Source organism: Chiroxiphia lanceolata, chromosome 4 (genome assembly GCF_009829145.1).
Source record: "Chiroxiphia lanceolata isolate bChiLan1 chromosome 4, bChiLan1.pri, whole genome shotgun sequence".
NCBI lineage: Eukaryota > Metazoa > Chordata > Aves > Passeriformes > Pipridae > Chiroxiphia > Chiroxiphia lanceolata.
This window is the reverse complement of record NC_045640.1, coordinates 42,084,089-42,112,065: the sequence shown is the minus strand read 5'-3', so window position 1 is coordinate 42,112,065 and position 27,977 is coordinate 42,084,089. Positions and strand designations below refer to the sequence as shown.

General features: G+C 33.0%; 1 protein-coding gene across 5 annotated transcripts in view; it reads right to left on the bottom strand.

The window, feature by feature from the left end:
- FSTL5 (follistatin like 5) overlaps positions 1 to 27,977 on the bottom strand; it is a 286,784-nt gene that overhangs the window by 81,847 nt on the left and 176,960 nt on the right. For all 5 annotated transcript variants that reach the window (XM_032686689.1, XM_032686692.1, XM_032686687.1 and 2 more), the window contains exon 7: positions 10,100 to 10,266. In XM_032686689.1, coding sequence (XP_032542580.1) covers positions 10,100 to 10,266 — 167 coding nt within the window. The remainder of the gene's footprint in view (positions 1 to 10,099; positions 10,267 to 27,977) is intronic.

Sequence of the window (27,977 nt, the reverse complement as noted above, 5' to 3'; positions counted from 1 at the left end):
AGTTGCCCAGTTAAAAATAAGACCATAAACTCCAGTTAAACAAAACACTTATATATAAGATTTGTATGCAAATGAGAGTACCACAGTGAGTCACAACCATATTCCTGTGCTCTTTGAACTGAGTAACAGATCCTCTCTTCTGTGATACATTGCTTCAGTTTTACAACTACTCTGCCAATCACAGTAAGCAATTCTCTTCCGTTGCAACAACAGCTAACACTTTGTTAACACACTTCAACTTTCTACAAGATACACCAAAATAATTTTACTACTCAGAACACCATTATTGTTTATATTTGTCTACTGTAATTAATTTTTGCTTCTCTAAGTACTGTTTTTTGTAATAGACTCAAAATTTCTTTAGAAATACAAGTCCTTTATGAACTAGGAAGCTATATACACTAAATCTTCTCTTTTCACTTTGCTCTATGTCATTATTTTGAACAATGGGACAGCACTATTCATTGGAAAGCTTCTATACTACTGTCACCATATGTAACAGTATTACTGAAACACCATCACATATTTTTTCTTATAGGCAGCACAGTCTTACTTTGCAAGACTGAGAGGTACAGAGATTCTTTTTCTATTGCTGATCTCTTTAGCTAACCCTTGGTTTCAATTATCTTTTACTCCAATTATAACTCTATCATTAACTGTTGCCAATTCTGTGATCATAGAATCCATGTCAGAAATAAGATCTTTATTAATAGAGAGGGAGATGGGAGATAATAATAATAGGCAGGAGAAAAGGTGGCTTTTTGATCTGCCTGCCTTTTGCTATAATTTAAAATGTTAATTGTTTAACTTTCACAGGTTAAACTTCAAAGCCTTTTTACATTAATTGATTTCTTGTTTGATGTTAAAACTAATGTATATAATGTGAAAAATATAAAGACAAAACAGGATTTCAGTCATCTTTCATTAACTATAGATGACAATAGCAGGGACTTCACAGAATTTCTAACATTTACCAAATTGCTGCACAAAATTAAAAATATCTCGTAGAAAAAAGTGGTATGGTATTGATAGTTTACCGTGTCATAACATGGCAATTCTATTTTATTTGTCATTAACATAAATAGGTCTGCAAAGAGAGACATTTGCCTGGAAGGAGCAAAAACACTATAAAGGAAGACATAGCCTCCTCTCAATTAACAGGACTATTTGAAATTAAATGCATAAAAATTGTTCTTATGAAAATTCTTAAGAGTAAATGGACTCATAAACCTGATTTAAACCAGACAAGATAACATACTTAAGATGAGAGTGGATAAGAACATTTTCTATTATTAAGGTACTCTGAAATTTATTTTCAATTAAAAAAAATATTTTTTTCTTCTTCAATATTTCTTTTAAGTATCTATATGCCAAGACTTATTATTTGAAAACATTAATGTATTTCCCTTGGAAAGCTCTAGAGGAAAAACTTTAATCACCAGCAAACCCAAAACATTTAGTAAGTACTTTTGGGTAACTGTCAAAAAATCCAGTCACTTCTATCTCATTGTATCCGCAAAAGTACATTAAGAATGTAGATTCATTGATCCTTTTTTCCTCTAGGGTAGGACAATTTTGTTATAACAAACCAAGCTAGGTATTATTTAGAAGCACTGTTTCAACTTTCCTACTTCTGTTGTAGTTTGAAGTGCTACAATAGGTAGGCATACGTGAAAGGAGAATCAGATGGACGGCATTGATGCATCTGTTCCCCAATTCATATTAAATTTAGAAAAATCTTTGGTTTATTTTATCTCTCCTTTTTAACAGAACAATGAAAACTCTTTGCTATGGATACAAATACTCTTTATATCCAAACAGAAAAGGTTCTGGATGTAAATTTGTGAAAAAGGAGCTCTAGATTATTAAGATAACTGTGTAAAAATGCTGTAAACATGAAAAAGAAAGGAAGAATACACATGAAGGTGATAAAATTAACATATGGCACATGACTTTGTGTGGTGAAAGAGAAATCAGTCTGAGCTAAAGTAGATCTTCAATAAAATTTAGAAATTAATGGATGCCACATACTACCAGGTGTATGGGTAGACAGATCACTGACCAGTTTGATTAAGAGAAAACTTGCATATCATAATCTGAAAATCATGGCAGGCATACCCTTTCTGTTGTTATCCAGTCAGAGCTCACAAACTAATCAAGCTTGATCTAGATAAGTAATTTGCTTCATGTTCACCTTTACAAGTAGCAGTATCGATTATTTTTCAGGTGGGTAGCAATTTTCTTTCTGAGTCAGTACTGAGTAATATCTTGGTACACTTCTGCAGTTTTCTTTTTAATTATTATTATTTTTTAAAATATATAAATGCCAGTTGAGCCAAATTCTCAAAAGGCAGTTATGTCCTACCCATCCTAATTTTTCTTTCTGGTCTGCTTGTAAGGGAGGGGAAAAAAGGAGTTCTTTTTTTTTCTTTTGGTATTTAAGTAATTGTGTCTCTCTGTTCAATGAAACAGACTCCTAGATATCAAAGTACTTTTATTACTGGTGATATGGCCCTCCTATTTAATGTACTACAGAAATGATTCCAAAGCCAGGGCTGTGAACCACAGGAGGCCATTATTAACAAAGCATCTTTCTCATGCTTTTAAGAAGGAATGACCTTTACTGCTAGCTGTAGCCTAATACATGTTGCTCTTTTGAGACTTCTTTTCTAAAAAAATAACCTGAAAAGCTTGGTAATCTTTTTTTTTTTGTACTATAAAACCCCTTCAGATATTTCTTACCAAAGTTGTGAAAAGCATTAAATCTAGTGGGATAGAAAATATGCTACAAAATGACCTGGACAAGTTGGAGAAATAAATATATAACTAGTAATAAAATTATTCAGAAATGATTCTGGGTTTCATCCAGCTCATGGAATGCATACAGCAGAAAAAGTGAGCGTAGTAAGTCTATAACTTTACATAAAAATCAAGCTGCAACTTTTTCATGAACTAATCAGAAATTAATAGCTCAAACTGAATTTGCTAGTAACAGAAATATTGATTGTAGACATAACCTGCATCCCTATATATACATATACAGAAAAGAACACAGAAAACTGAATTTGAAATGAAAAGAAAGAGTTGAAGAAGAAAGATGCTATGGGGATGAAAAAGTGATGCCTATAAAAATTTTGAAATCAGCTTATAACACAGAATATTAAACAGATTTCCACTAATTTTAAAATGCAGGGAAGATAGGAAAAAGGGGAAAAAAGGTAAGTGTGATAAAATTTCTGTTTTCTCTGAATAAAAAAAAAGGAGTAGGAGTCACTATAGCAGGACAATAAGAAACAGCATTTGAATGAATAATATGGTAGAAAAATCATGATACATCTAAAAGCTTGCTGAAAGGAAAACATTAACATAAATTAAATTGCTATCTCTGTACTTTAAAATTTAGATTTAGAATAAGCAGGTGGGAATATAACCATGTTGTACAATGCCAACAGTAATAAAATAGAAATTAAAGTATCACTGATGTATTATGGAAGTAACTGCATTTTACAAGATATATCTATGAAGAACAAGGATAACAATATTTTGAACATCTTTGGTATTTATATATTTCAGCTCCCACAGAAGGTCCTCTTAAAGATCTAGGAGTACTGATTTACCATTTCAGCTACTCTTCTAACAATGTGCTCAATGTGTTGTGTTAAGAGATTCATTTGGAAGAATCAAGTAACTCAGAAATCCACAGTGTCCCTTTCTCATTTTATCAATAATTTCTGTCTGTAAATGTCAGAAATGTATAACACTGTCTTCGAGGTTGTTTAATATGGCTTGCCTGCAGTTATTTTCAAGGATTTCTTCATGGTAAAGGAAAATGGATTTACATGTTATATCATCACCTTTCACTGTCACAAGGACTTTTATTTTGAAATGCAGAAAATCAAACAGAAAAATACTAATGGATTCAGCTATTTTGGATATTAACGGTAGAAACAGCTCTAGAATGCAAAATTATGAGTAGTGTAAGACAAGGGACTCCGCTCTGCAAGAAACAATTACTTTGCCCCACTCTGTAATAGAAAAATGACCAGATCCTGGTCTCAGTTACACTGCTGAAAGCATGAGAGGAGATGATGGCCCACAGAATATGACTCTGTTCACCTCTGAAGCAAACACTTTCATTTGTAATAAAGATAAAATGAAGTGCACTGATTGAGCACAAGAGAAGAGAAAGCCTATGAGGATCTTAACATTTCTTTATAAAGAGAATCATCAGCTCAAAGTTAAAATAGTCCCCACCATAAAAAAATGTACATAATAAGCTGTATCATAAAGTTCTGAAGTATTATAACTTCAATTAGGCTAAATTTATAGAACTGGCATATCCAAATTATTTTAATGGGAATTGATACTTTGTGAATGAAATCTCATCCCAATCTTTTTCACAGTACTTCATTAACCCAGAAGCCTACAGATCAGCTTTGGTACCTGGTTTATATGTGCCTTTACAGTGTCATGAAAACACTATGTAAAGTCCAAAGTAGCATTCATCATACCATCACTAAAATAAATATTAAAATAGCCTTAATATTCAAAATAAAACATACCATATCTTGCAAGTCATACATGTGATTTATCCCAGCACTAAAGAATTAATTAGGACTCAAAATCAGATTCAAAAAAAAAAGGAAGAGAAAAAAGAAGGATGGAAGGGAACTGAATGAGATGGTTGCACTGGTGGTCAAAACTTTTGGCTTAACTATAAGTAAACAAAAAAAATTAGGTATTTGATAAAGGTGATTGGCATTTTTGACAATAATTATTTTCACTTTACTTCTAAGGTGGAATAGAAAAAAAAACCCAACAAAACAAAAACGTTATTTGACCCATTCAATAGAAGAGGTAATTATACATCCTACTTAAAAGAAAAACTGTGTAAAACATAAAGGACAATTCAATACAGGTAAAAATAGAAATGTGCTGACTTTGATGAGTCACTGTTAAACAAACCAAACTACCTCATAAGAAAAAAAATCAGTAGAAAATATATGAGAAATATGTAACAGATATGTTTCAGAGGTGTCATAAGCATAATATATAAGGAAAACCTGCAAGTAGGCTTTTAAGGTCAACTTCATATATCCTGACTGTAACACATAGAATGAATACTGCTGGACCACACAGAAGATCTGACACTGTAATTGCTGCACTGAAATTTACTAATAAAAGCTCAAAATAAACTGCTCAGGACCCAGATTTTGTACTGAACAAGATTGCTAGCTTTTTGACTATGGTACTATGACTGAACAGTTTGATTTCTTCATTGTTGGACTACGAGTTACTGTCTTCCAAAAAGTGGGAGCATCACCTCTGAGGTTCTGGTGCTCCCTTTATGTCATAGAACTCCTACACTTTTCCTCACATAAGGGTGAGAGACCCCCATCAAAGACTCTGCAGAGTAAGAGGGCCAGTGGGAAAACATCAGAGAGGAGGAAAAGCTCCTAAGGAATGAAGCAAGAGCATGCAGAGCTTGCTGCAGCAAATCCGAAAGTCAGTGCATTGACTAAGCCATCCCTGCAAGCAGGCATTCCCTCTTTTAGCACACTCATAAATAAAGAAATTTACACAAATTTTGAATATCTATTTGTCATGGTTTAGGAATGGTATTCCACAATTTAGTGTTCCCACTGAAACCCTCCAAACCACAGTGTTGCTCAATTACTCACCCTCCCGCACAGGGCTGGAGAGGAGAATTGGAGGCACAAAAGGTAAAGATCAGAGGTTGAGATAAGAACAATTTACTGGAAATAGCAATGAAACAAGAGAATGAACAGTAGCAGCAACAATACTAATGACAGATTGTACAAGAAAAAAGAGGCAAGTGATTCACACATGGATTGCTCACCCACCCCCCTCTCCGCTAGGCTACCTGACCTGGAAGGGAGCCCCTTCCTCATCACCAGAAAACATGAGGTGGCACAGAATTACCTCCAGGTACTAGACATGCTCCCATCTGGCTACTGCAAAAACAGCCCCTGTCCTGGACAGAACTATGACACTATTCTGTTTTGATTATTAAACTTCACTTTCTTTAAATTTAAGTCCTCTAGTTTATATCCTAATAATATTTTTTTTCGTTTTTTACTTTTAAGAGTTGTTATTTTTGGAGAGCAGATAAAAAAGATTGAGGAATATTTCCCTGACATTTATGGTTCACTTGGGATTTTATCAGAAGTACAAACACACACACATCCACACACTCTCTCTCTCTTGGCAGACAGGGCATTTATATTTCTGACCATTGCTCTAAAGCCATAACTGTGTTGTATTAAGAACAATTTAACCATGCATAAAGAGAAGCTTGTATGTAGGCCCATAGCCTCCCATGGGAGAAGACAATGTGGAAGGGAATAGTTCATTAAGTTCTCCTGAGATTTTTCTTAAGAATAAAAAAAGGGGGAATACAGGATGAGAAATTGGAAGAAAAAGAAGAGGTCAGATGTCAGGAATCCTTTCTAGAAAAAATAATAGTGCTTAGGACAATCTGGAAACCTTTTTGTAATCAATTGCTGAGCAGAACTCTACAGAATATAAGGTATCATGTTCTTTAGAGAACATTAGCTTTAAGTGACATTCTCCATTATGGTGTTTTGGGGTTGTGTTTTTTCTTGGTGGGCAAAGGGGAAATATGTCAAGAAGAGAATGCCAACGCTGAATGAGACCAAAACAAGTGACAGTTATAATGTGGAAATTAATTTTAACAAGATGAACAAATGAGAATTTTTGAGAAAAAGACAACCTATACATAACTTCAAGAATCCCAAACTAGAAATATTACGTGCTTTCTGTGAAGGCTAGCTGAAGAAAGACGCCATAGGTTTTTATCAAAAGGAAAAGTTGAACTACAGTCTTTTGAAGTTACTGTTACACTTTGCACATGGACAAATCATCTTAGTAGATCTTGAATACATGTAAGAACAAAGGACTGAGGTCTTGTAAGGAAGTGTATTGCTCACATGTATAGGGAATAATCTGAAGGCAAAACTGGAGGAAAATAACTGAAAAACAATGAAGTAAAATAAGAAATTAAAACTTTAAAAAGTGAATAAATTAACATTAAAAAAGTAGTATGTATTGCATTTGGGAAATATATCTGCTATTTTTCATACATTGGAATTATTTTCTCTCACAATAGGTTAGCTAAAACGTATTCCAAGAGGTAAGTGGAAAGACAAATATTAAATTTAAGATACAGGATAACAGAAGCCTTTTTATATGTGCACTAAAATATCAGCAAAATGTCCTGTGATATCAATTCTGTAGTGAGTCACAGACCAATCATATTACAATTTAAGTAAAGTAAAACTTGCAGAGGCATATAATTTTTCATAATTTCACTCAGATGGATGCTCATTATTCCCGACTCTCTTTACTTTCAGTAAAAGAAAGATTACTATTTTTGGAAGTATTGCAACTTGCTACTGATAAGTACCACAAGAAGAGTTGAGGAGTACTAAGAACTTTTAAAATTATCAACTGAGTATTAACAGTTACATTATTAGTATCTGACTGCACACCTAACAGAAAATTTTAAAATACACTACTTATTGTCATCCTTTGAAAGTGAAACAGTATTTCCTCATATTTCTTTAAGTTATTTTAGACTGTATAAAACACTACTCATTAAGACGCACTCTTAGCCACTCCGCAGTTGACGGCTTTAGAGATATATCCTGTATACTTTCAGTAGAGGAGTAGGATACTAAAAAAAGAAATAAATAGAAATTCATCTATCAATTTCAGTTTAGATTTGGACTCCTTTCCTCCTTCGTGTTGCATTTTTCCATCTGGCAAAACAGTAGGACATTACATTGTTCTGAGTTTGTCCTCCTTGAAGCATATAGCTTAATTCATATTGGGAACTGGATAGTGAAAAAAATTTATAAGTATGAGCGCTTGCTATGATTTACAAAATCACATTGTCACTACTGCTTAGTCTGATTGGTTTCATATATTTGTGCTGACTTCCAGTTATGTTGATCTTTGATGCATTTTGTTGAAGAAAAAACCCCAAACCCAAACTATCTATCTTCTCAGGTCAGTGTTTGTTTTGTTATTTTCACAAAATGTACTACTGTTTCCACAACATTGTAAGTCTTGAGATGCACAGGCATGGTTCTTGTATAACTGAGTAAATTAAGAATTCCCAGGTCAGGCAAATATCATTGTAGTTTATAATATAGCCATAGTAAAGCCTCTGGGGGCATCTTAAATTGTACAAGGACTAAGGGGTTTTTAATGTTTAAAATTGCTTGAATAAATCTAACACATTCTTTGGTGATTAAATAGTGACATCCATTGGTGCACACTCTGTGTTGTTCCTTTGAAGTAATATTTATTTAAGTATTAAATTAATTTTCTATAGTGAAATATAAGACACCACTTTTTTTTTTGCACAATTATTTTTCTTTTCCCCAAGGTTTTATTTTTATTACTTTGCCTGAATGCATACTCAGTTATGATCACATAATAGTCTTTAAAAAAAATAGGAAACTGTAAGAACCAAAAAAGTGAATATATGATAAACAGGTTCAGAAAGATATGAAATGACCAAAGAAATATGGAAAAAAAAAAGAAACAAGTCAAAGGAAAATCTAGAAATAAATATATAGAGATCAAATCTGTGGAAACAATGAGTCATAAAATAAATTTTGAAGAAAAGATATTAGATTAATATCACATAGATATATTTGAGCTCTATTAATTTTAGTGCCTCACTCCATGGATATTGGAACTGACCTTCTCTTTCTATATTTGAATCATAACAAAACAGTTCCTAATATTAAGGGACTGAACTATAACATAATTTTTGCTTAAAAAGAATTCCAAGCATTCCAGTCTGTTTATATTTTTCTTAAGGTAACAAATAAGTGATAAATACAGTCATCATCAGAATTATGCACTCCTGTCACTAGAAGCTTTTATTCCCTTAAAAGTTTTTACTGTACCTGCACACAAAATGCACAGACTAACATAATTCTGGAGCTCAAGTAAGATTTTGCAGACCTTTATTTAAAAGAGAACTTTTCAGATGATACTGGGTTTATCCTAAGCCTCTCAAATGACTTAAAGGTACAACTCAAGCATGATGAGCTTTGAAATTGTCCCTTATTTTACAGAGCACCACTGTGAGGAAGCTCAGGTTACTAACAGAACTAAGAAAAACCAAACCAAAACAAAGATTATGCATGAGAACTATTGCCACCTTAGAAATAAAATATTCATTAAAAAAAAAAAAAGAAATAAAAATAGACAAACTAGATATTTGATTGTGGAAGTATTCCACACATATAACAGTTCTGGGGATTTCAGACTCGCTGGGGTCAGACAGAAATCACAACTCCCAATGTGTCAACTTGTCCACATTTATAACTTTGCTAATACAAAATGGCAGAAGCCAAGTAAGCACACCCAAAAGCACAGAAAATACAGCCGAAAACCTATTTTTAGAGTTTTGTCAGAAGATGTAATCATGTTTCTCATTTTCTATTTTTCTCTGTATTTTGAGGTCAAGGCTAAGTTAGGTGGCAAATATATGCCTTACTAAAAAAGAAAGATTTATAAATTATACTGATATCCCTTTTTTCATTCTCTGAGAGGTACCATACACACTGCTGAATATTTGGAGGAATGAGTAAAAGAATCAATTTTATTATGAAATACTTATTTTGGAAAAAATACATTTCCACTGACCTATTAGAAGATATGGTTGTTATTATTATGATCTGTTTGTACAGATTGTATACATTTCTTAAAATGTTAATTTCATAAATATCTCTTTTCTTCTAGATATTTGAAGAATGTATAACCCTGACTGTATAATGCTGACTGTATTTTGGGCTGCAATTTGATCTTCATGTGCTTTTATTGGTATATTTATTCTTTTAAATGGTTGGTCTGTGAAACATCTTTTCTTTATATTTAACAGCAAGGGTTCAAATACAAAGCAAAATAAAAACAGACAGAATTTAGCAGGCATATCATTTCCATTTCTTTTCTTTGAAACACCATGAGTAAGGAGCTTTTCTATTATTTATGACAAGTCTTGATAATAAGCTGTTAAATAGAACTTTCTGCTACTTACACTGATATCTTCCAAATCTAGTCTATTCAGAATGACATTATTCCTCTTCCAGATGATGGGAGGTCTCAGTGTTCCCTGGATGGCACAACTTAAGACAGCACTTTGTCCCACTGTTGCTGCAGTGGTGCTTATTTTTTGATCTTCAGGCAGACTCAGCTGAACTACATCTGCAAAAGACATATTGTTTGCAAGATCAATTAGCAGGTAGTTTCATACAGTCAATTAGCATGCACTTTTTGACCATGGGTAATTTAAGTATTTTAAATGGAATGAAAGTAAAAAGAACTTCCAAAAACCCCAGGAATTTCAGAGGATTTCAAATAAAGGTCAGCATGACATTTCAATTACATTGACTGACAAGTATCATGCTGTAAGAAGAAGTATTTAACATGAAAATGAATTCAGAGGTAAGACTGTAATACACATGATGGTGTATCCAAAGTCAGACACCGGAAGTTATCTGACAGTTAATGCCAGAGCAGTGGAGTAGTCAGAAACTTCATTCTATTCTTTTTTCATGTTAGCTAACAGTTCATCATTATTCAGTGTTCAAAAAAAAAAAAATCTTTAAAAAATTTAGATGTGTGATAGGAGTACAGACCTTGAATCTTTCTCCACTCATCTATGTACTAAATAACTCCAATATTAACAGAAGGCCTCTTCACTTCTATGTCCCAGAACTCATTTGGACACTTGGATAAAAAAGGAGTGATACATATCAAACTGATGACACTGTATACTCTTCCCTCTTGTGTAATTGCCTTAGGTTACAGGTTGATCAGCTGAGAGTTGGCTTTTTCATTTGGGATGTGCCTGACTAAACACAGCATACCAAAATTCTATATTTGTAAGGATTTTGTCATATTAGACAAAAGAACTATATAGGAATTGAATATCATCCAAATAGCAATTTTTCCATTCAGCCAGTAAAGCATGAAAAATCTCTACTTTTTTAATCTTTCATTCTTCAAGTAAACTACAAAATGCATCGTGTATCTATTATTTTTTAATTACCAAAATACTTTCATATAAGAGAGACATTAGTACTTTCATTATAACAAAGCAGAAATCTACAAGGAAGCTAAGATCCCCTATATGTTCTTTTTAGCCTCATAAAAGCAATACTTCATACCCCCTAATGTGCAAGCATTAAAAAAGCATATCAACATCCTCAGGAAAGTAAGATTTGCTTTTAAATAATCAAACTAAATTGTTAAAAAATGTGATTAGAAATAATAATTTTATATTTAGATCCAAAGAGAGCCCATCCTGATTCTTTTCTCTTTTAGAAGGATTGTTCTATGACTCAAAATGGAAGTGACAGTACCCACCAGACATGCCCAAATGAGACTGACCTTTTTTAAGTAGATGCATTACCTGACACAATGCATTACACTAAGAAAAGGAATATGTACAAATTAAATTGACTATTCTGCTATTTAGTGTAGTTTTTTAAACCTACTGCATTCTCAGAAGCACTGCAGCTTCTATGCTACAGGAGATGTTTTTTCAGTGACACTATCATGCAGACTTACTGAGAGACAACTGTATGGTTACTGAACGATTCAAAACTGGTAGCCAACTAATAGTAGCCATATTTTGCCTCTTTACTGAGTTCACTATGCAGAGATCTCAAAAGGTAGAGAAGTATTCTGATATTCCATTTACAAAGGGATAATTATCTGTATTTTTGAAGTGTCTATTCAGTATACTTCAAGGTATGAAGTAGTGATCATGAAATCATCTGGTGTTATAGGGCCCTCTGTGAAAACTGCTAAGTCTCACATGATAAACTGACACAGACAATTTAAATTCTACAAGATTTCAATAAAATTTTAAATAAAATTAACTCTAGTATTATTATGTATGCCTGTATACATAAGACCAATCACTATTATAGACATGTTTATATTTTTTAATTAGAGCTCAATGCTATAAAACGAGAACATTTACCAAATGTAAAACTAAAAATTTACTACATTAGCAAAAATGATATTCTGAAATCAAAACTAAGAGACTACTGTATCATGTTGTTGACACTAATAATTCAACTACTTTTTTTAAACTTTTTAAATAGTAATTATAAACATGATAACAATAATAATAATAATAATAATGTATGATAATAAAATTTTTGCCAGAGAAATTCCCTAAGAATTTCTTTAAAAATTCTCAGTTTTCAATACCATATATTTAAATGTCAATTACAACAGCTATCTCATGCTTACATTTTAACAAAACAGACAAGTGTAAAATTTTGCAAAATGAAGAAACAGTTGTACTACCTGGAACTGGCCAATGCGCTGATGTTACATATTTCTTACAAATTATGAAAAAAACTCTAATAAATGCACCAGAATCACTGCTTTCCCACAAAATATTGAACAACATTTATGTGAAAAACGTTCATATATTATAAAATTACTTTTAGTATAAGTTATTATTTCACAGAAAAAATCATATATAGGTTGCATTATTGCTTTTCTTATTATCTAAGGGGAAAACTATTGTATATGTTTTCTCCTTATTGGAGAAAAAAAAGCACCACCCAAACCAAAAAGCCCTAAGCTTACAGGGCAGTACCTAGTACAGAGCTTTTTGACAGGTCACTCCCTGAAAATCCCTGACCATTAACAGTCTGCAGCCATGGTAAAAGAATCAGGCGCTGCTGGAGGTGGAAGGGTGTGGTCTGTGCAAAAAACTCTCAGGTTCACAGAGCAGCACCTCTCTCAGAGCCCAGGCTCCATGACATTCCTTTGGAAACATGAAAGATAGGCCCAGGAACTAAATGATGCATTTACGATCTCTTCTTTCCTCCTTGAAAGAAATGAAAACCTGGTTCTGAGACAACATACTTTTTTGACAGATAGTGATATCAGGTCACTGAGAGATATCCCCGACTAGGACAACTCGTAGCTTTGCATCCATGTTGCCTTTGTAGATCAATAATAATTATTTGAAGTTAAGTCACACATATTTTTTTTTATTTAATTTTAAATGTAAAGACAGAGTAAAGGTTTAGAAAAAATGGAAGTGAAATAAATTCTGCTTACTGACACCATCACCAAGCAAAAAAGTAAATGTGGATATTGTTGGTTACACAGCAGTAATATATATAAATATATATATTTATATTACCTTTTATATAACATATTACCTTTTATGCTGCCATTATCAGAAGTGTGAATGCTCTGCTACGGTGTACCTTATTAGTGAGCTTGTTTGTAACTCTTCCAGATGCAATATCAATCTGACATGCATCCCTGGTTCTTAATTACAACAGTTACTGGATACATTCAGACAAAGGAGAGAAATGCACAAAAAAGCCCAAACAACCCAAACATTTAAATAAAAGCTAGAAGTGTAGTTAGAAGATGAAGACAGCAGACAGCTGTGTAAAAATGTCTGGTTGGAAATAACATAAAATGAGATGATTATAAAATAGGACAAAAAGGGAGAAAGTAGAATAAGTGTTAACTATTGGGAAGACATTTTCAAACTCTAACACTGATCAGGAAAAAGGAACTCTTTCTGAAGAGGCTCAAAAATATCCAAGATTTTAAAATGTAGAAACAAAATGAAACAAAACAAAGCAAAGCACCTTAAAAACAAAACAAAACAAAAAAACCCACAAAAAAACCCAAACAAAACCCCAACAAACAAACAAAACAAACCCAACAACCCAAATAAACAAACAAAACCCAACCAAACAAAAAACCTCGAACAAGTAAACCAAACCAAAACTAATTATTTAAATATAAGATATTTCTGCACTGGTTGAGGAATGTGTGTTATATGGTGGAAAGGGTTTGAGAAATTTTCTGGCTGTTGCAGCCATTCTGCAAACTCCACTACCCTTCATCCTGCCTAATGATCCTGAGCCAAGTTCTTCTGGTTCCTCCCACCATGTTTTTCATTACTGAAGTTATCACTGTATTTCATCCAACTTGAATTCAACTCTCTTGAAAACACAAGAGAGAAAACTGTACACAATAGTTAGAATAATAAAGTGCAATGTGTCAACTAATCCATATCTTTTCCCGAATGGATTCTGTCAATATGCCTGTAGAATGCAATTGCCATTTTCACACTGATCTCATCTGGTTCCTCACAGTTGCCCTTTGAATGACAGGTCCACGCAACTTTCTTCTACTGTGCTCTTTGCAGTAGATTACTTCTCAGCTTAAAGTATAATTTCTTACTACTAACCAAGTATAAGATCTTGTACTTTGTAACATTAATTTTCATATCCCTTTTAATGTGTCAGGCTTCACTGTTATTCAATTCTAAACATTAAAAAAGCTTTTTACCAGGTGGTCTCTGGAAAACTTCAATAATAACTCATCATAGTGGTATTTTCCCATTTCATTGAACCCATATCATCTCCCTTTCAGCCAGCTCCTTATTCATTTTATCATTACTAACTCCCCAGATTTTAGTTGACTAAACAAATTTTAATGTGTAATCATACCAAATGCTTTACTGCAAATTATGAAAGTACTTCTTTTCTCATTGCTTCTCTTTAGTTATCTAGAATATATGTTATAGACTTACTTTTGCCTGCCCTTATAGACCTACTTTTGCACGTCCTTCAGTTAAAATTAGATCAAATTAAGAACAGTTTTTCTATTATAAATTTCTAAGTACTTTCTAATATAAATATATTGCTGGTCACTTTCTAAAATATCTTCAGTACATACTGAAATCAAATGCAAAATTATATCAACTGAATCAACAAATAAAATGGATAACTATCAGACATCTTTTGGTTTTGGGGTACACTTTGTTTTGCAATGTCATATCATCACTACTACATACACCATTGTTCTGTTTTCAAGCTTAAAGTGCTAGTTCATCTCTGGTACATGTCCCATAGACAGGAATTTTTGGAAGATATAGACATTGCATTCAAGTAGCTTTCCTTAAATAGCTTACAGTCCAAAAGACATGAACACAAATACAGTGAGTCTGTTCACATATAAGGCTTTTAGCTCCACATACAGCTGTCTTTCGAAAATGTTTTAAAATTTATTGGCCAATACAAGCAAAAGCAGCTAAGCATTAATAACTCTGAGGAAAGTATTACAATACTTAGAGTGTAAGTATTTAAATTTTCTCAGTTTGACCAATATTTAGTAATTAAACTGAGAAAGGTGGGAAAAAGGAGTTTTCAAAGCTGACATTTCTAAAAATATCCCAACAGCAATAGAAATAAATCAATAATGGATCTTTATTTTAACAATTATGTTTTCAAGAGTCATACATCTTGGGTTGCCATTTGTAGTATAAGTCAAGCTATATCAATATTCTTGTAAGTCAACAGAAAAAATTGTATCATTGCACTTCTAAAATATAACAAGGGGATAGGGTTCTCTTAGGAAAAAAAAGACAGTGATATCTGTACAGTGCTTTGACCAATTTTTCTGTTTTCATAATCCTAAGCATTGGGTCAATGTGCATAATATGGAACATTTTGATGCTCTAAATTTAGCACATTTATGAAAAGAGTTGTTATACTTGGATTTGAGTTTTCTGAAGAAGTTAAAGAATAGATAGTAAAAGCTGGGCTATTTCAATTCTTTCCCTATACATGGGAAAAAAAAATCTAATCTTAACTCCTTTAATGTCCCAAAATGGTCTGTATGGGTCTGTACACACCGTAAAACTCATCTGTGATCGTAGAATACCACTTCAGGCTACTAGAAAAACTAAAGCATATGAAATTTATTAAGACTAAGCAATTCCTTACTGTATGAAGATGAGTAAAGAACAGCCACAATATCACGCTGAATAAAGTTTTGAAACCTAAAAAGTATGGGAAGATGTCACATTTGTAGTTTGTGTATCACTTTATAATTGATCATCTGTAAAAGGAGGAAGATCTTACTCACCTGTAGACTGCCTTGGTTAATTTAATTCTGTTGATACATGTGCAATTTGAACTTTCTTATTAACTTTCATAAGTTCTATCTCTTTATTCCTAGCAACCACAAAACACTCTTCAATGAACATTATGCCAAATAGTACCCACCATTTAAAATTAAGACCACATCAAGCCTGTATTTATATTGTTTGCCTATTTCAAACCTAATTTAAAATAAAACAACTTTTAAAACCCAACAAAGAAGCCTTTTTTCCATGAACTACAGTAAGCTCTGTACTTAATGGATAACATTACTTGTTAGCTTGAAATAGCTGAAATGAACTCAGGTAATGTGCCTTTTGCTCTTCTGGCGTTGATCTCAATTTACTCAAAATGACATAACAAAAGCTTTTTCATCAGTGTCATTTTGCTCTTTTTTTACAGCAATTTTAAAATCAGCACACATCACCATTAGCATGACTAATTTTGTCATTTTCTGCAGTATCTTCTGCTTTGAACTCGTTGTAAACATATTATTCACATATTTAGTAGAATGTTTCATTATGAAAAGTAACAGAGCATGATTCATCAGTGGTTGTTCTCCAGGACCTTATGCCAGCAAAGAAGTCTTTCTTTTCCCAAAATTGTTTAACAGCACACACATAAGCAAGGAAGAAAAAAAAAAGGCATAAATAACTTTTTCACAACTCCTTAATGTTTTAGCTGCACAGTCTGGATTAAAATTCAAGTCTTATTTTCAGCCTTATGCTCAGGGTAGCAGAGGATTCTAGTTCTGTATAACAGCAATATGGTTGTTACTCAAAACTGAAAACAATTACCATTACGATTACTATTTATTCATCATCCTCATTCTTGTCTTTGCTGACAAGAGACTAGAAAAACATTTTTAATGAAAATTATAATATTTTTGTAGGAAAGTTAGGAAGTCCTGCATAAAACAATTTCATAAGAAAATTATCAGAAACTATGAAAGAAAACAGAATAATTTCTGCACTTATTTATAGATTTAATGAAGAGTGATTGATAGGTCATCCTAGGAAATATTTATTTTATGAGAGAACTTACAGCTTCTCTGAAAGACAAATGTGAAGCTAACACCCCATGGTTTCTGTTTCCTCTCACAAGGATAGAGTATTTTTTATTCAAATAACTAGAAACATTAAGAGTGCTTCAGATTTTAAAAGTACAAAGGATAAACTAGAATATGTCAGCTGACCTCTTGTTTCAGTGAACTTAGCATCAAATTCTTTTAATATTGAAACAGGTGAAATAGGTTTCATCTTTTATTTTCTTAGGACCAAAAATTACTGCATAAGCAAATATCTTTTAAGAAAATTCTTAAAATATCATCTGAAGTAAATCAAATTACTAAATAAATTATATATGATTATATCTTACAAAGGTTTATAGATGCATATACTAATAAATTGTTTACCACTGAAACAAAGTCTATATATTTTAATGGTTCTTTGAAGTAGTAAGAATGAATGTAGGTTGTAAGAAGTAGTTCAAGGACTTTATGAGATTGAGAACTCAAGCAATAAAATGGTAGATAAATTAAATGGGAGAGAAAAGCATTAAACAACAGCAAAAGCAATCCTTTGAATCTAGATCAATGGGCTGTAAGTTGACTTGTCAGGAGAGAAACAATGGAGTCATAATAAGCAGTTTTATCAACTCTGTCCTCTCTAGCAGAGAAAAATTCAAATCAATGATTAGAAGTTCTTCGTAAAAGAACTAAAAGTAAACAAAAAACAATGTAATTTTGCTCTGTGATTTGTCCACATGAATACCATATGCAGCTCTGTGTCCTCTGCAAAATGGGTAAAAGCTCAGAGGAAAACAAGTATGACAAGGGTATAGATCAGTTTAAATATTTTTAAAAAATTAGATAGGTTTGAATTTTTATTTTACAAAGCAGATAATGCAGAGAGATTTTGCAGGAGTCAACAAAATCTTGGCTGTCATGGTATTGATGTCTTATTGTTTCTTCTAAGACTGGAAAGCCATCAAAATAAGTAAGTAGTTTTCATGTTTGAAGTGATAGATCTAAAAAAAATATTTTTCAAATGTTTTTGTGGATTCTAGAATTTTAAATGTGCACGAAGACACTACGCAAACACTTGGGAGAGTAAGAACAAATTATACTAATGTGATTCTTACACTTCTCTAGATATCAGCTTAAGTTCACGTGGAGAGAAAGCATTGGACTAGTTGGACCTGGGACCAATACAGTAATTTTTATAATTTTAAGGCATGTTTCTTAATTGTACATGGAAATCACCCAGCAAATATGATTTCTAAGGTTTTTTTTAAAGAAAGCAAGCTTCTTTAAGTTTATTAGTAAATTAAGGGAAAATAATTTAAGGTATCTTAACATTTTTTAATGAAAAAAAGTAAATTAACTGCATGCCGCTGAATTATTAAACAGTGTGTACTACTTTCTGAAAATAGTTTTACCCTTCTGGTATTTTTCATTGCTTTTAATAGGATTTCCTCTGAACGTCATTGCTTACATATTACAAATGTTTTAACTTCTTTAAAATGTTAATGATGGCAATCATTATGAAAATCAGCGATAATTACTTTCTGTTAGTTTCAAATTCACAAACTGATAATGCTAAAGCAAAATTTCAGAGCTCATTATGCACGTGTTTTAAATTTAATTCTTACTTCAATTAAATGCATTTCACTTGCTATGTCCACTGAATTCAACTTCTCCCCAAGATCTTGTGTTTCTCACAAATCTGCACAGCCCAAAGCACTCAACAGAACTCAAGTTATAAAGGAGTGAAACACGCACTATAATGATTCACTGAAGTCTTTACAAAAATCAATAAAATGTATACTTTCACTTGCTCTTCAGGGCAGTAGGATCATTAAAAAGTAGTTCAGAAGCACAGTTCATAGACATATGAGGAGTCATCGATTCCTTAAGGCTCTCTTGTCATCAAATACAGAAACAGAGAATGTTTTCATGAAGCTGTGGGCTGCACCTCATTGAATACATCATTCAAGATCAGAATTACCAGAAGTGCAGTATTAGCAGCACTGACTGACAATTCAAATACATTTTTGCAGTTTCTCAACCGTGTCATGGTTACTTTGTATCAAACCTGAACCATATCAGACAGCTGGAGAATTACTTAATAGACAGGAAATACATGAGATAAAAAAACCTGTAAAGCTATGTCACTCAAATCTGGCTAAAGTCACTTTGGAAAATATAAAGAAATATCTATATGTATTAGTTAGCCTTATATTCTTGTATCAGTACCACAGGAATACTAGGTAAACCTGATTGTGTTTTGAAAAGTATCACTACTACATATGCTAACAATATTTACAACAGTGCAGATAAAGGATTCATTCTACAGACTGTGTTGTTATGAGAACCCTTTGAAGTTGCAGAGGCCATTCAATTGTTATGAAAGCTTTTTCAGCCTAGAGGAAAACTCAGGCCAAGAAAGTCAACTCCTAATCTATATGGCTTCAAATTCTTCTGTTGCGGTGGAAATCAGTAATCTGCACTCATAATGTCCACAGGCTGTTTCTCACAGACTATTTATTAGGGATAAGCAAAATAATACAAACATTGGATATCCTGATTGACAGACTGGTTCTTTCTCATTATGAAGAAGAATGTAATTCCAGCTTTTACGTATTTACATCTCTTGAAGAGACAGTAAACAAAGTGGTCGATAATAAGTCTCTCTCCCTCCTGTTCCTACTATCATCTCAGTAGACTGAACTGCCTGCTCAACCTTAACATATCCTCTCAGTATGTTTTGTAACTGATTTCATGCACCATTCAAGGAATCCTAAGGGAAATTTCAAAGTTATTATGATGGGTTAAAATTTGATTTGATGCATGTTCCTGGAATTGCTGATCTGAAAGTAGTCGGATACGGTATCTTAGGTTTTTGTGTGTATATAAACTCACAGCTTTTATAGACTCAATATTCCAAGTTAGACAACAATATATTTCTAGCCAATAAATTGGTGCAAACGTTAATTTTAAGATATGCTTTAAAAAAAAAATCAAAGTAAATGAAATATTAATTTCTCAGTCCTGAAAATATGAGAAGTCCTCTGACCTAAAATGATACATCACTGTTTAAGAAAATATGCCAGATTACCTATTCTAATCATACCTGTCCTGATATGTGATGATATAACACCCACAGCTAGGACATCTTACCCATCTGATCATTTGTATGGACACATACGAATAATGACCGTGCATGCATAGCATTACAACATTTTCTGATATATTTTCTTAAACAGCTGTTCTTGCAGAAATAGTTACTTTTAAAAAACCTTTAAAAAGGTCTTTATTAATTTTAAGATAAGAGGAAAGCATGCGCTAAAAATTACCTGTGCATAAATAAAGCAGAAATGAGAATATAGCAGATCATAGTGCAATATTAGCATACATACTTCAAATGAGATTCATTAGAATTTCAAAAAACCTCATAGACTTGCAACCAATTTTCTCATTTAGTGCTCAACACTTAACACTCTACACTTGTATCCACCATAAACTCAGCAGAGAATAAGTGGCTTTGTTCAGAATACGGAGAATAAGATGACTTTCCCCAACAACACTGACATTGACAGTAAAAAAGTACTGTCTGCCCTTGAGTTTTAGATGTTTTCTTTAAAATAGAAAAACAGTTCTTGCTATAATAGTTTATTGCTAACAATGACTATTGAAGAATGGGACTGAAATGTGTCAGTTTTTAAAACCAATATCAGCACAAAGCAAGGGTATCAGGTATTGATGAGATAGTAAATTTAGTCTCAGATATTTTTGTGGAATCTCATGGATTAATTTTCTGAACTTAACATTTTTAGATGCACATAACTGAGCTTCAGTTATGAGCTTCCAAAATTGCTGTGCCGAGTCTTTGCAATGATGGTGAGAAAGGTATTAGGAAAGATGTACAAGAGAGAAAAAAAAATGCAGAAGTGGGAGAAAAAAGGCATATATATATATATATATATATATATATATATATATAAAGATATTAACTGAAAAATTTTGGAAGATACTTACATTGAAAGAAATTTTCTATGTCATTATTAACATGACCTATCCTCTTTCTTCTGGGGAAGGAAGATAGTTCATTTTTGTCAAATGCAATGCACCATTTCCAAAACACCTTTCTAGTGCTGCTTGTAAAATCACATGAACACCAACTTATGCACATCGCCAAGTTTCTGAAAAGCTTCAATTTGTTACTTCTATGCATTCTGTCAGCTTCTGTGCATTTCACCAACTCTTTTGTGACGTATTTCTCTGCACTGGAAATTATCTACAGCAGAAATACATATTTTAAAATATATTTGAACAATTTTTCTTGTAGATTCTGGAAATGCTACCTACTATAGTGGCTGAACATAAGGGAAAAAGCAAAGAAAGATATTATTGCTTTCTACAGTCACTGTAAATATATTCATTAGACTTTGAAAAACAGAGAAAGGTGCCCAAACTCCATTGATCTTGCATCATGGGTATATATGTGATTGCACAGATATCACTGTCTTCAGATTTTATTTAGTTAGCAGGGCAGAAAATGTTCAAGTGAAAGTCTTTATTTTGCTTGTTTTCTTATCTACTATCTTCTGTTGAATATCAGTGTGGTTTCGTTTGTTAAGAAAATAATTTAAAAAGAATTATTAACAACATTGCATTTATTCATTTGAGTTTTGGGTTATTTATAAATTTAGTAGCTTACTTTTCAGTTTGGAATGTTGTAGACAGAAAAAAGCACTAGGAAGGAATCCTTCTGCTGAAGAGAGCACTGAATGTTTTGCTGCTGTACCAGAATCTGTAATGAGTAGCAACAAAACCTTCAGAGAAGTGTGAGGAAGAAATGCAAAGAGGCCAGTTCAAGCCACAAATTTCCACAATTGGGATGTACTTGCAGCTGTGAGCAGCCTAAGCAATGCTTCTAAATAGCCCAACTAAAGTGGAATTCATCAAGTTAGATAAAACTCTTGAAACTAGGATACTTTTCCCCATGGAAATGCTTCAGAAATACTTATAATATGATTCCATCTATTCCATTCAAAAGACAAAAAGATTACTTTTTGATAATAGCTTCAAAAAGCATCTCTCTTCAGGAAAAAAAAAAAGAATATATGAAAATGACACTTCATAGAAAGATAACATGGAGTTTGACATTCAGTGACCCTAGTGTTTATCTGCAAATCAATAACCACACAAAAAAATGCCCATTCAGTCTGTATGTATACACAGTCTTACACAGATTGTTATATTTAAAATTAGTATTTTGGCAGCTTCTCTGATTTAATTCCATTTAAAATCTGTTAATAAGTCTTTGCTTTTTCTTCTATCTGCTTTCCCTACAGAAAATCACTACACAGAATCTCAGATGCATTTAAAATAGCCTCCATTTTTTTCTTTCTGTCTTCCCACTCTTTCCTTTCATCTCTTCTTGTTCTCATCTCCTTTTATTTCTTCCCAGACCTTCTCTACATCACTACTCACATCCACTGATCCTGTTAGTTCTTATCCCTTCTGAAATGTATTCACATATGCTATTTCGGAAACAACTCTAGATACTGAAGTCAGCATCAGCTGGTTTCTGTTACACCTGTAAATAACTTATTTGGCTTCATCACTGAGTAAGGTGATGGGGGGAGGGTTCATGGTTATGCCATGGCTTGGCAGCACAAATTAGTGTGCTAACATGTCAGTTTGCAGGAATGCATTCTTACCACCTCCTGCGTGAGTTCTGGGCAAGTTCCATCTATTCCCAAACACACATCTCCTTATATATGGGAAGACGGGAGCTGTAATATTCCAGTAAGTATAATAGTTTGGACAACAGGGAGATCATGCCAGTGAGCACTTTATTTTTCATCCAACAATTTATCTCAGATATTTTGTTCAGATTTAGAGCTTAACCTAAACAGTAGCACACCCTTTAGAAGTTGCTCCCAGACTATAATTTGCTGTCAGAATAGCAGAAGTATATACACTCAAGTACAGAAATATTAACCAGATTGTCTTCTATTGCAACTGACCTTTCAGTTTGTTCCAAGAAAAGAAAAAAGTCGTTTTCAAGACACTGATCAAAAATACATTAGCCAATATAAATCAATACTAAAACCTACTCAGATTCTTCCATTGGTGTATCAAATACATAGCAATATTTGTGATTATGTCTCTCCTCATGTATCCTGTAGAGGTCATCTGCTATGGACCCAGATATTGGGTCACCAAGTCTTTAAATTTCTATAAAACAAAGATTCTAGAAACCATTTCTTAGATCACTCTTTTCTGATCTTCCTGTATACCTTTTTGCCAAGACCTGGAACACCATTCTGCTGTCTACGGAGTCAAATCCTGACATCTCTGGAACACTCTGTCAGCTGAAATACAAGCTTTCCCAGCATCCCATCCAGGACAGTGCAGTTTCACAGTTTATCTTCTCAGTCATGCATAGAACAAACCAACGCATATTGCAGATGCAGATTTAAGTTCTCCTTCTTCCAACATCATAGGCACCACCATTTGCATTAGAGTTTTGTCAGCCTCCCACCTTTCTTGGAGAGAGATCTTCTCAAGGTCAGCTGTTACTCATCTGACAGACAAGAGACAAAGTCTTCTCCGCGCAGGGAATTTTTAACTAAAGTTCTGTCAAAAATTCAGCCACTGAAAAACCAGTTTGTGTGTCAGTTTCTACCTTGGATACTTTCAACAGCTTTTACTTTGCAGGATCCTACAAAATTGCAGCTGTTATGAAAGCTGATGATTAGTGACTATAAGCTACTGGTAACAGACTTTCTTTTCTTAATCTTCACAAACTTCTCAGTCATAATTTTGCCCTTACATTCTATATAAATGGGACATAACTGAATTTCATGTAATAAATATGGTTGTAGCTAAATATTAATAGGGTTAAAAGGTGATGTTGAAAAAAGTCAAGAATGAAATAAACACTCCCACCTTCAGGATTAATGCAGCTAAAAGACACCTTATCACACTGACACTTTAATTATCAACTATATTCATTGACTGAACCACTGATGGTATTTTTCTTTAAAACATCTGAAAAACTTTAAGATAGATACAAATAATAAACCGTGATGACTGAGTTCTTAATCAAAGATTTGAAACAAAGACTTCTCAATTTGAAGAATGCATAAAAGGAGGATTATACACTATATTTTCTAAATCCTTACAGGAAATCTAATGAGGTATAAAGTCAATAACGATTCTTTATAAGACCAATTGTAAATATTTAGCACATCACCAGCATGAGATTCCCCCAGTACTGGATATTAGAAATTATCAAAAAGGAATGCCATAAAACTGAAAATAATGTTTTCCATCAAAACAGTGGCACACATAAGTATTCATGAATGGTGTTATATGATAAAACTACATGTTAATTTTTTGAACTTTAAATAAATCTATTCAAATTATGCACCCTGTGATCATGGCAAATTCAAATACAGAGACTGGTAATGAATGAATGATGATTTTATAAAAAGGTTTTTAAAATACAGTGTCAACAAATCCGCAGGCAGCAAAGACAGACACAGGCAACATTAACATCAGAGGACTTCACAGAGAAGTAAAAAAGCTGTATTTATTCATCTATATGTAGGGAACATTTTGCAAGGTATACATGTGAATTTAAGCCTGAACTGGCTTCTGTTATGAAATGATGAGCCATATGGTTATTAGAACAGTAGTGAACATCATTGACTTTAGCAAGGTTTTGATTCTGTCACTCAGAGCACTATTGGGTCCCAGCTAGGGAAGTGTGGATAGCATGAGTGGATTTTAAGTATCTTACCATACCTTCAGGCTCAAAGGGCCATGGTCAGCATTTTACAGACTAAGGGTCAGCTCACTACGAGGGGTTTCAATAATGAGCTGATACTGTTTAATTTTCACTGGTGACTTGGATGACAGGACAAAATGCACTCAGAAAACTTGCAACTGGCATCAAATTCAGAGGATCAGCAAGCATACTTCTGCAAGACTGCCCTTCACAGGGATCTATATAAGCAGGGGGAGTAGCTGACAAACTCTGGAATTCTACCAAGACAAATGAAAAGTCTTGTACTTGGGACAGAGTAATTCCATATAAAAATATAGAAATTCAGCTGCCTAGAAATCAGCTTTGCAGATAAGGATTCAGGTAGACCACAATTTGAACATGAATAAAGGAGCTTGGCCAAGTGCCTGCCAGAATTCCCCCATGACATGTTCTGTGATTCAATAATCTCAGCTACAAAGTAGTCTGTGATAAATCTGAATTACTAATGGTAGTGGTATGGGTTGCAAAAGGCAAAGGCAATCCAGTTCATGTAGTCTAGAGGGATTTCTGAAAAGTTTTTAATAGTATCTCTCAAGTCTTCATCAAGAGCTTTGAAGGGACAGCTACGTGTTTTGCAAACTCTACCAGCATGCCTTCATGTCTCAGGGTAAGTCTAGGGAGCAATAATATTGACATCATATAGTACAGACATGGGAAGTGAGGCAAAAAAAGCTTAAACTGTCCAAAGTGTTCAAGAGGCCTAGGTTCCTAACATGATACTGTTCTTTTTTATGAAATGGTATGTAACCATTTCATTTCTTCAAAGTACAGCTTCGGTTTACTTCAGCTTCATCTAAGAGTACTCAGAACCTGGGCAAATGCATCCTTTATCCTGAGCATGAGGAATATGCAACCATGTTCAGCTAAACAATTAATCTGAATTGAATGAACTATTAGTTTGATGCATTACGCTAGTTAGGAGCTTTGATGCAAAAGCAAAGGCAATTTTTCCACTTAAAAACACATGTTTGTTTACCACTATTTTTCTCTTTTTTCTTATTGTAATTATCTGTCTTATTCACTAAACACCTTTCAGCACCAATAATAAAAGATGCAGAAGTTTTAACAGACAAAAGCTATTTTTGCACTACACCTATGATTCATTCTCCATTCTCTTTATCAAATAAGGCAGAACACTAAGGCATATGTGCAAATATAATTAAAATTTGCTTCATAATGCAACAAAAAGTCAAGTAAAGTTAATACAAACTTCTTTTAATGGCTTAGTTATATTAAAAGGTTGATGCCAATAAAAATCCAACATCTAGAACTACTGAAAGTCCAGCTTACACGGATTTAGATCATCAGAGTGAATGAATCTCCAAACTGATCTTAGAAACTGTAGGCCTAAGAGTTGCCACAGCTTCTTGTCTTTCTACAAGCATCATTCACTATTTCTGCAGTGGACTCCCCAGTTGCTTAGAGGTAGCCAAGAGAAATGACCAAGGATCATGTTTTTCAGTTTTAGGTTCTGAGGGAGAATTTGTCGATTATAAACTCTTCTACATCTTTTTGCTTAGAAAATTTCTTTCACCCTCTGTCCATCACTGTGTTAAACTGACTCTTTGTGTTTTCTCTTCAACAACTCTTGTCACCAGTGCTATCATTTACCTACTTTCTAGTTACTGTCAATGAAATCAGCTGAAATTAATGACTGTCTCACTGAATAACACATGATCTCAGAAAAATTTAGTAGTCAAATGCTCAAAGTGTATTCCCTGTGGAATATAAAGATATCCAAAATGTCTTGTTTGGTTAGGAGTAGCATTTCCTGCTGCAGATTGCTGTGCGTTAGATCATGTAAAATACATGTTGCACTTCCCAGAACTCAGCTTTTTATCTAAAATAATTAAAGATCACTCAGATTTTTTAATTAACCAGCAGCATAAATATCCAGTGCTTGATTGATACAGTGTCCAAAATGCAATGAATTTTTGACATTCCTTATTTCTGTGGGATCTACTAAATCATTGGAAAGCAGAGGACATAATGCCTTGACTATAATCAAATGTCCTCTTCCCAGTAGCCTTCAAAAATTTGCTTCACATACAAAAATTCCATCATTGTAGAAGTTTGGTATATTCCAAAGTACATGATCAGAGAATTCTTCCCTGTTTTGTTTTTCAGATTAACAACTGAATGGTTAAAATGAACCTCAAAAAACCTGTAAATCTAGACCACCTGTTTTCAATGCAGTCATAATGAAGAATAAATCAAAAAATCATAACACTATATTATTAAAAAATAGGCACGGAACCAAATATTGTTATAAGCTATGCTTTTACTGTATATTGTGAACTACATCTATGGTAATAAATTAATAAAAATGGTATTTGGGTAAGAACAGCCAGTAATGTGCATCAGGAATAACACACAATTAAAAAAAGGCATTTAGCCCATTATTGCTTCTAATGTTTTCTGGTTTTCTCTTGAAAACAAATTTCACAAGAAATTAAATTATGTGTTAAATATAGCTTCCTTTTCCAGAGAACATGGAAGTGTTAATTCACTAAAGTAACAGTGATAATTGGTTTTGACCTTATTTATTGTCGAATGTTGTTGAATTTGTCTAAACAAAAAAAAAAAGGAATTTATGCAAAAATCAATTTATATATGTTTATTGTATTTGGACATGACTAGTTCAAGTAAAAATATTTTATCTAAATACTAGGAGTTAGCATAAATATTTTCAAGTAATTTTGCTCATATAGATCCAAATTTAATGCTCCTGTTTATTGCAAATACAGATGATGAACGTCAATATCGCATACTTGCAGTTACCTTAAATGAAACATTTAAAATGCGGTGGTTCAATCTATGAAGTATTTCTGGAACTAATCAATAATGAAATGGGAATTTTAAGAGGAGAGTTGGCAGCCTTGGTAATTCATAGTTTTATGCATGAAGCTTTCAGTTTATAGATATAATACTTTGCCAATTTTATTTACTGTGTACCTTCATTTCACTTTCAAATTTCAAAGCTTTTTTCCCAGAATGGTAATAGAATTTCCAAACATTTAGGATCTCTGAACCTGAGTTTTATAATAACCCAATTTTGTAAAAACTATCTCCTCATCCAATTCTGTTAGAAGAATGAGAGGACAGTATTCTGAAACACTAATTCAGGGTT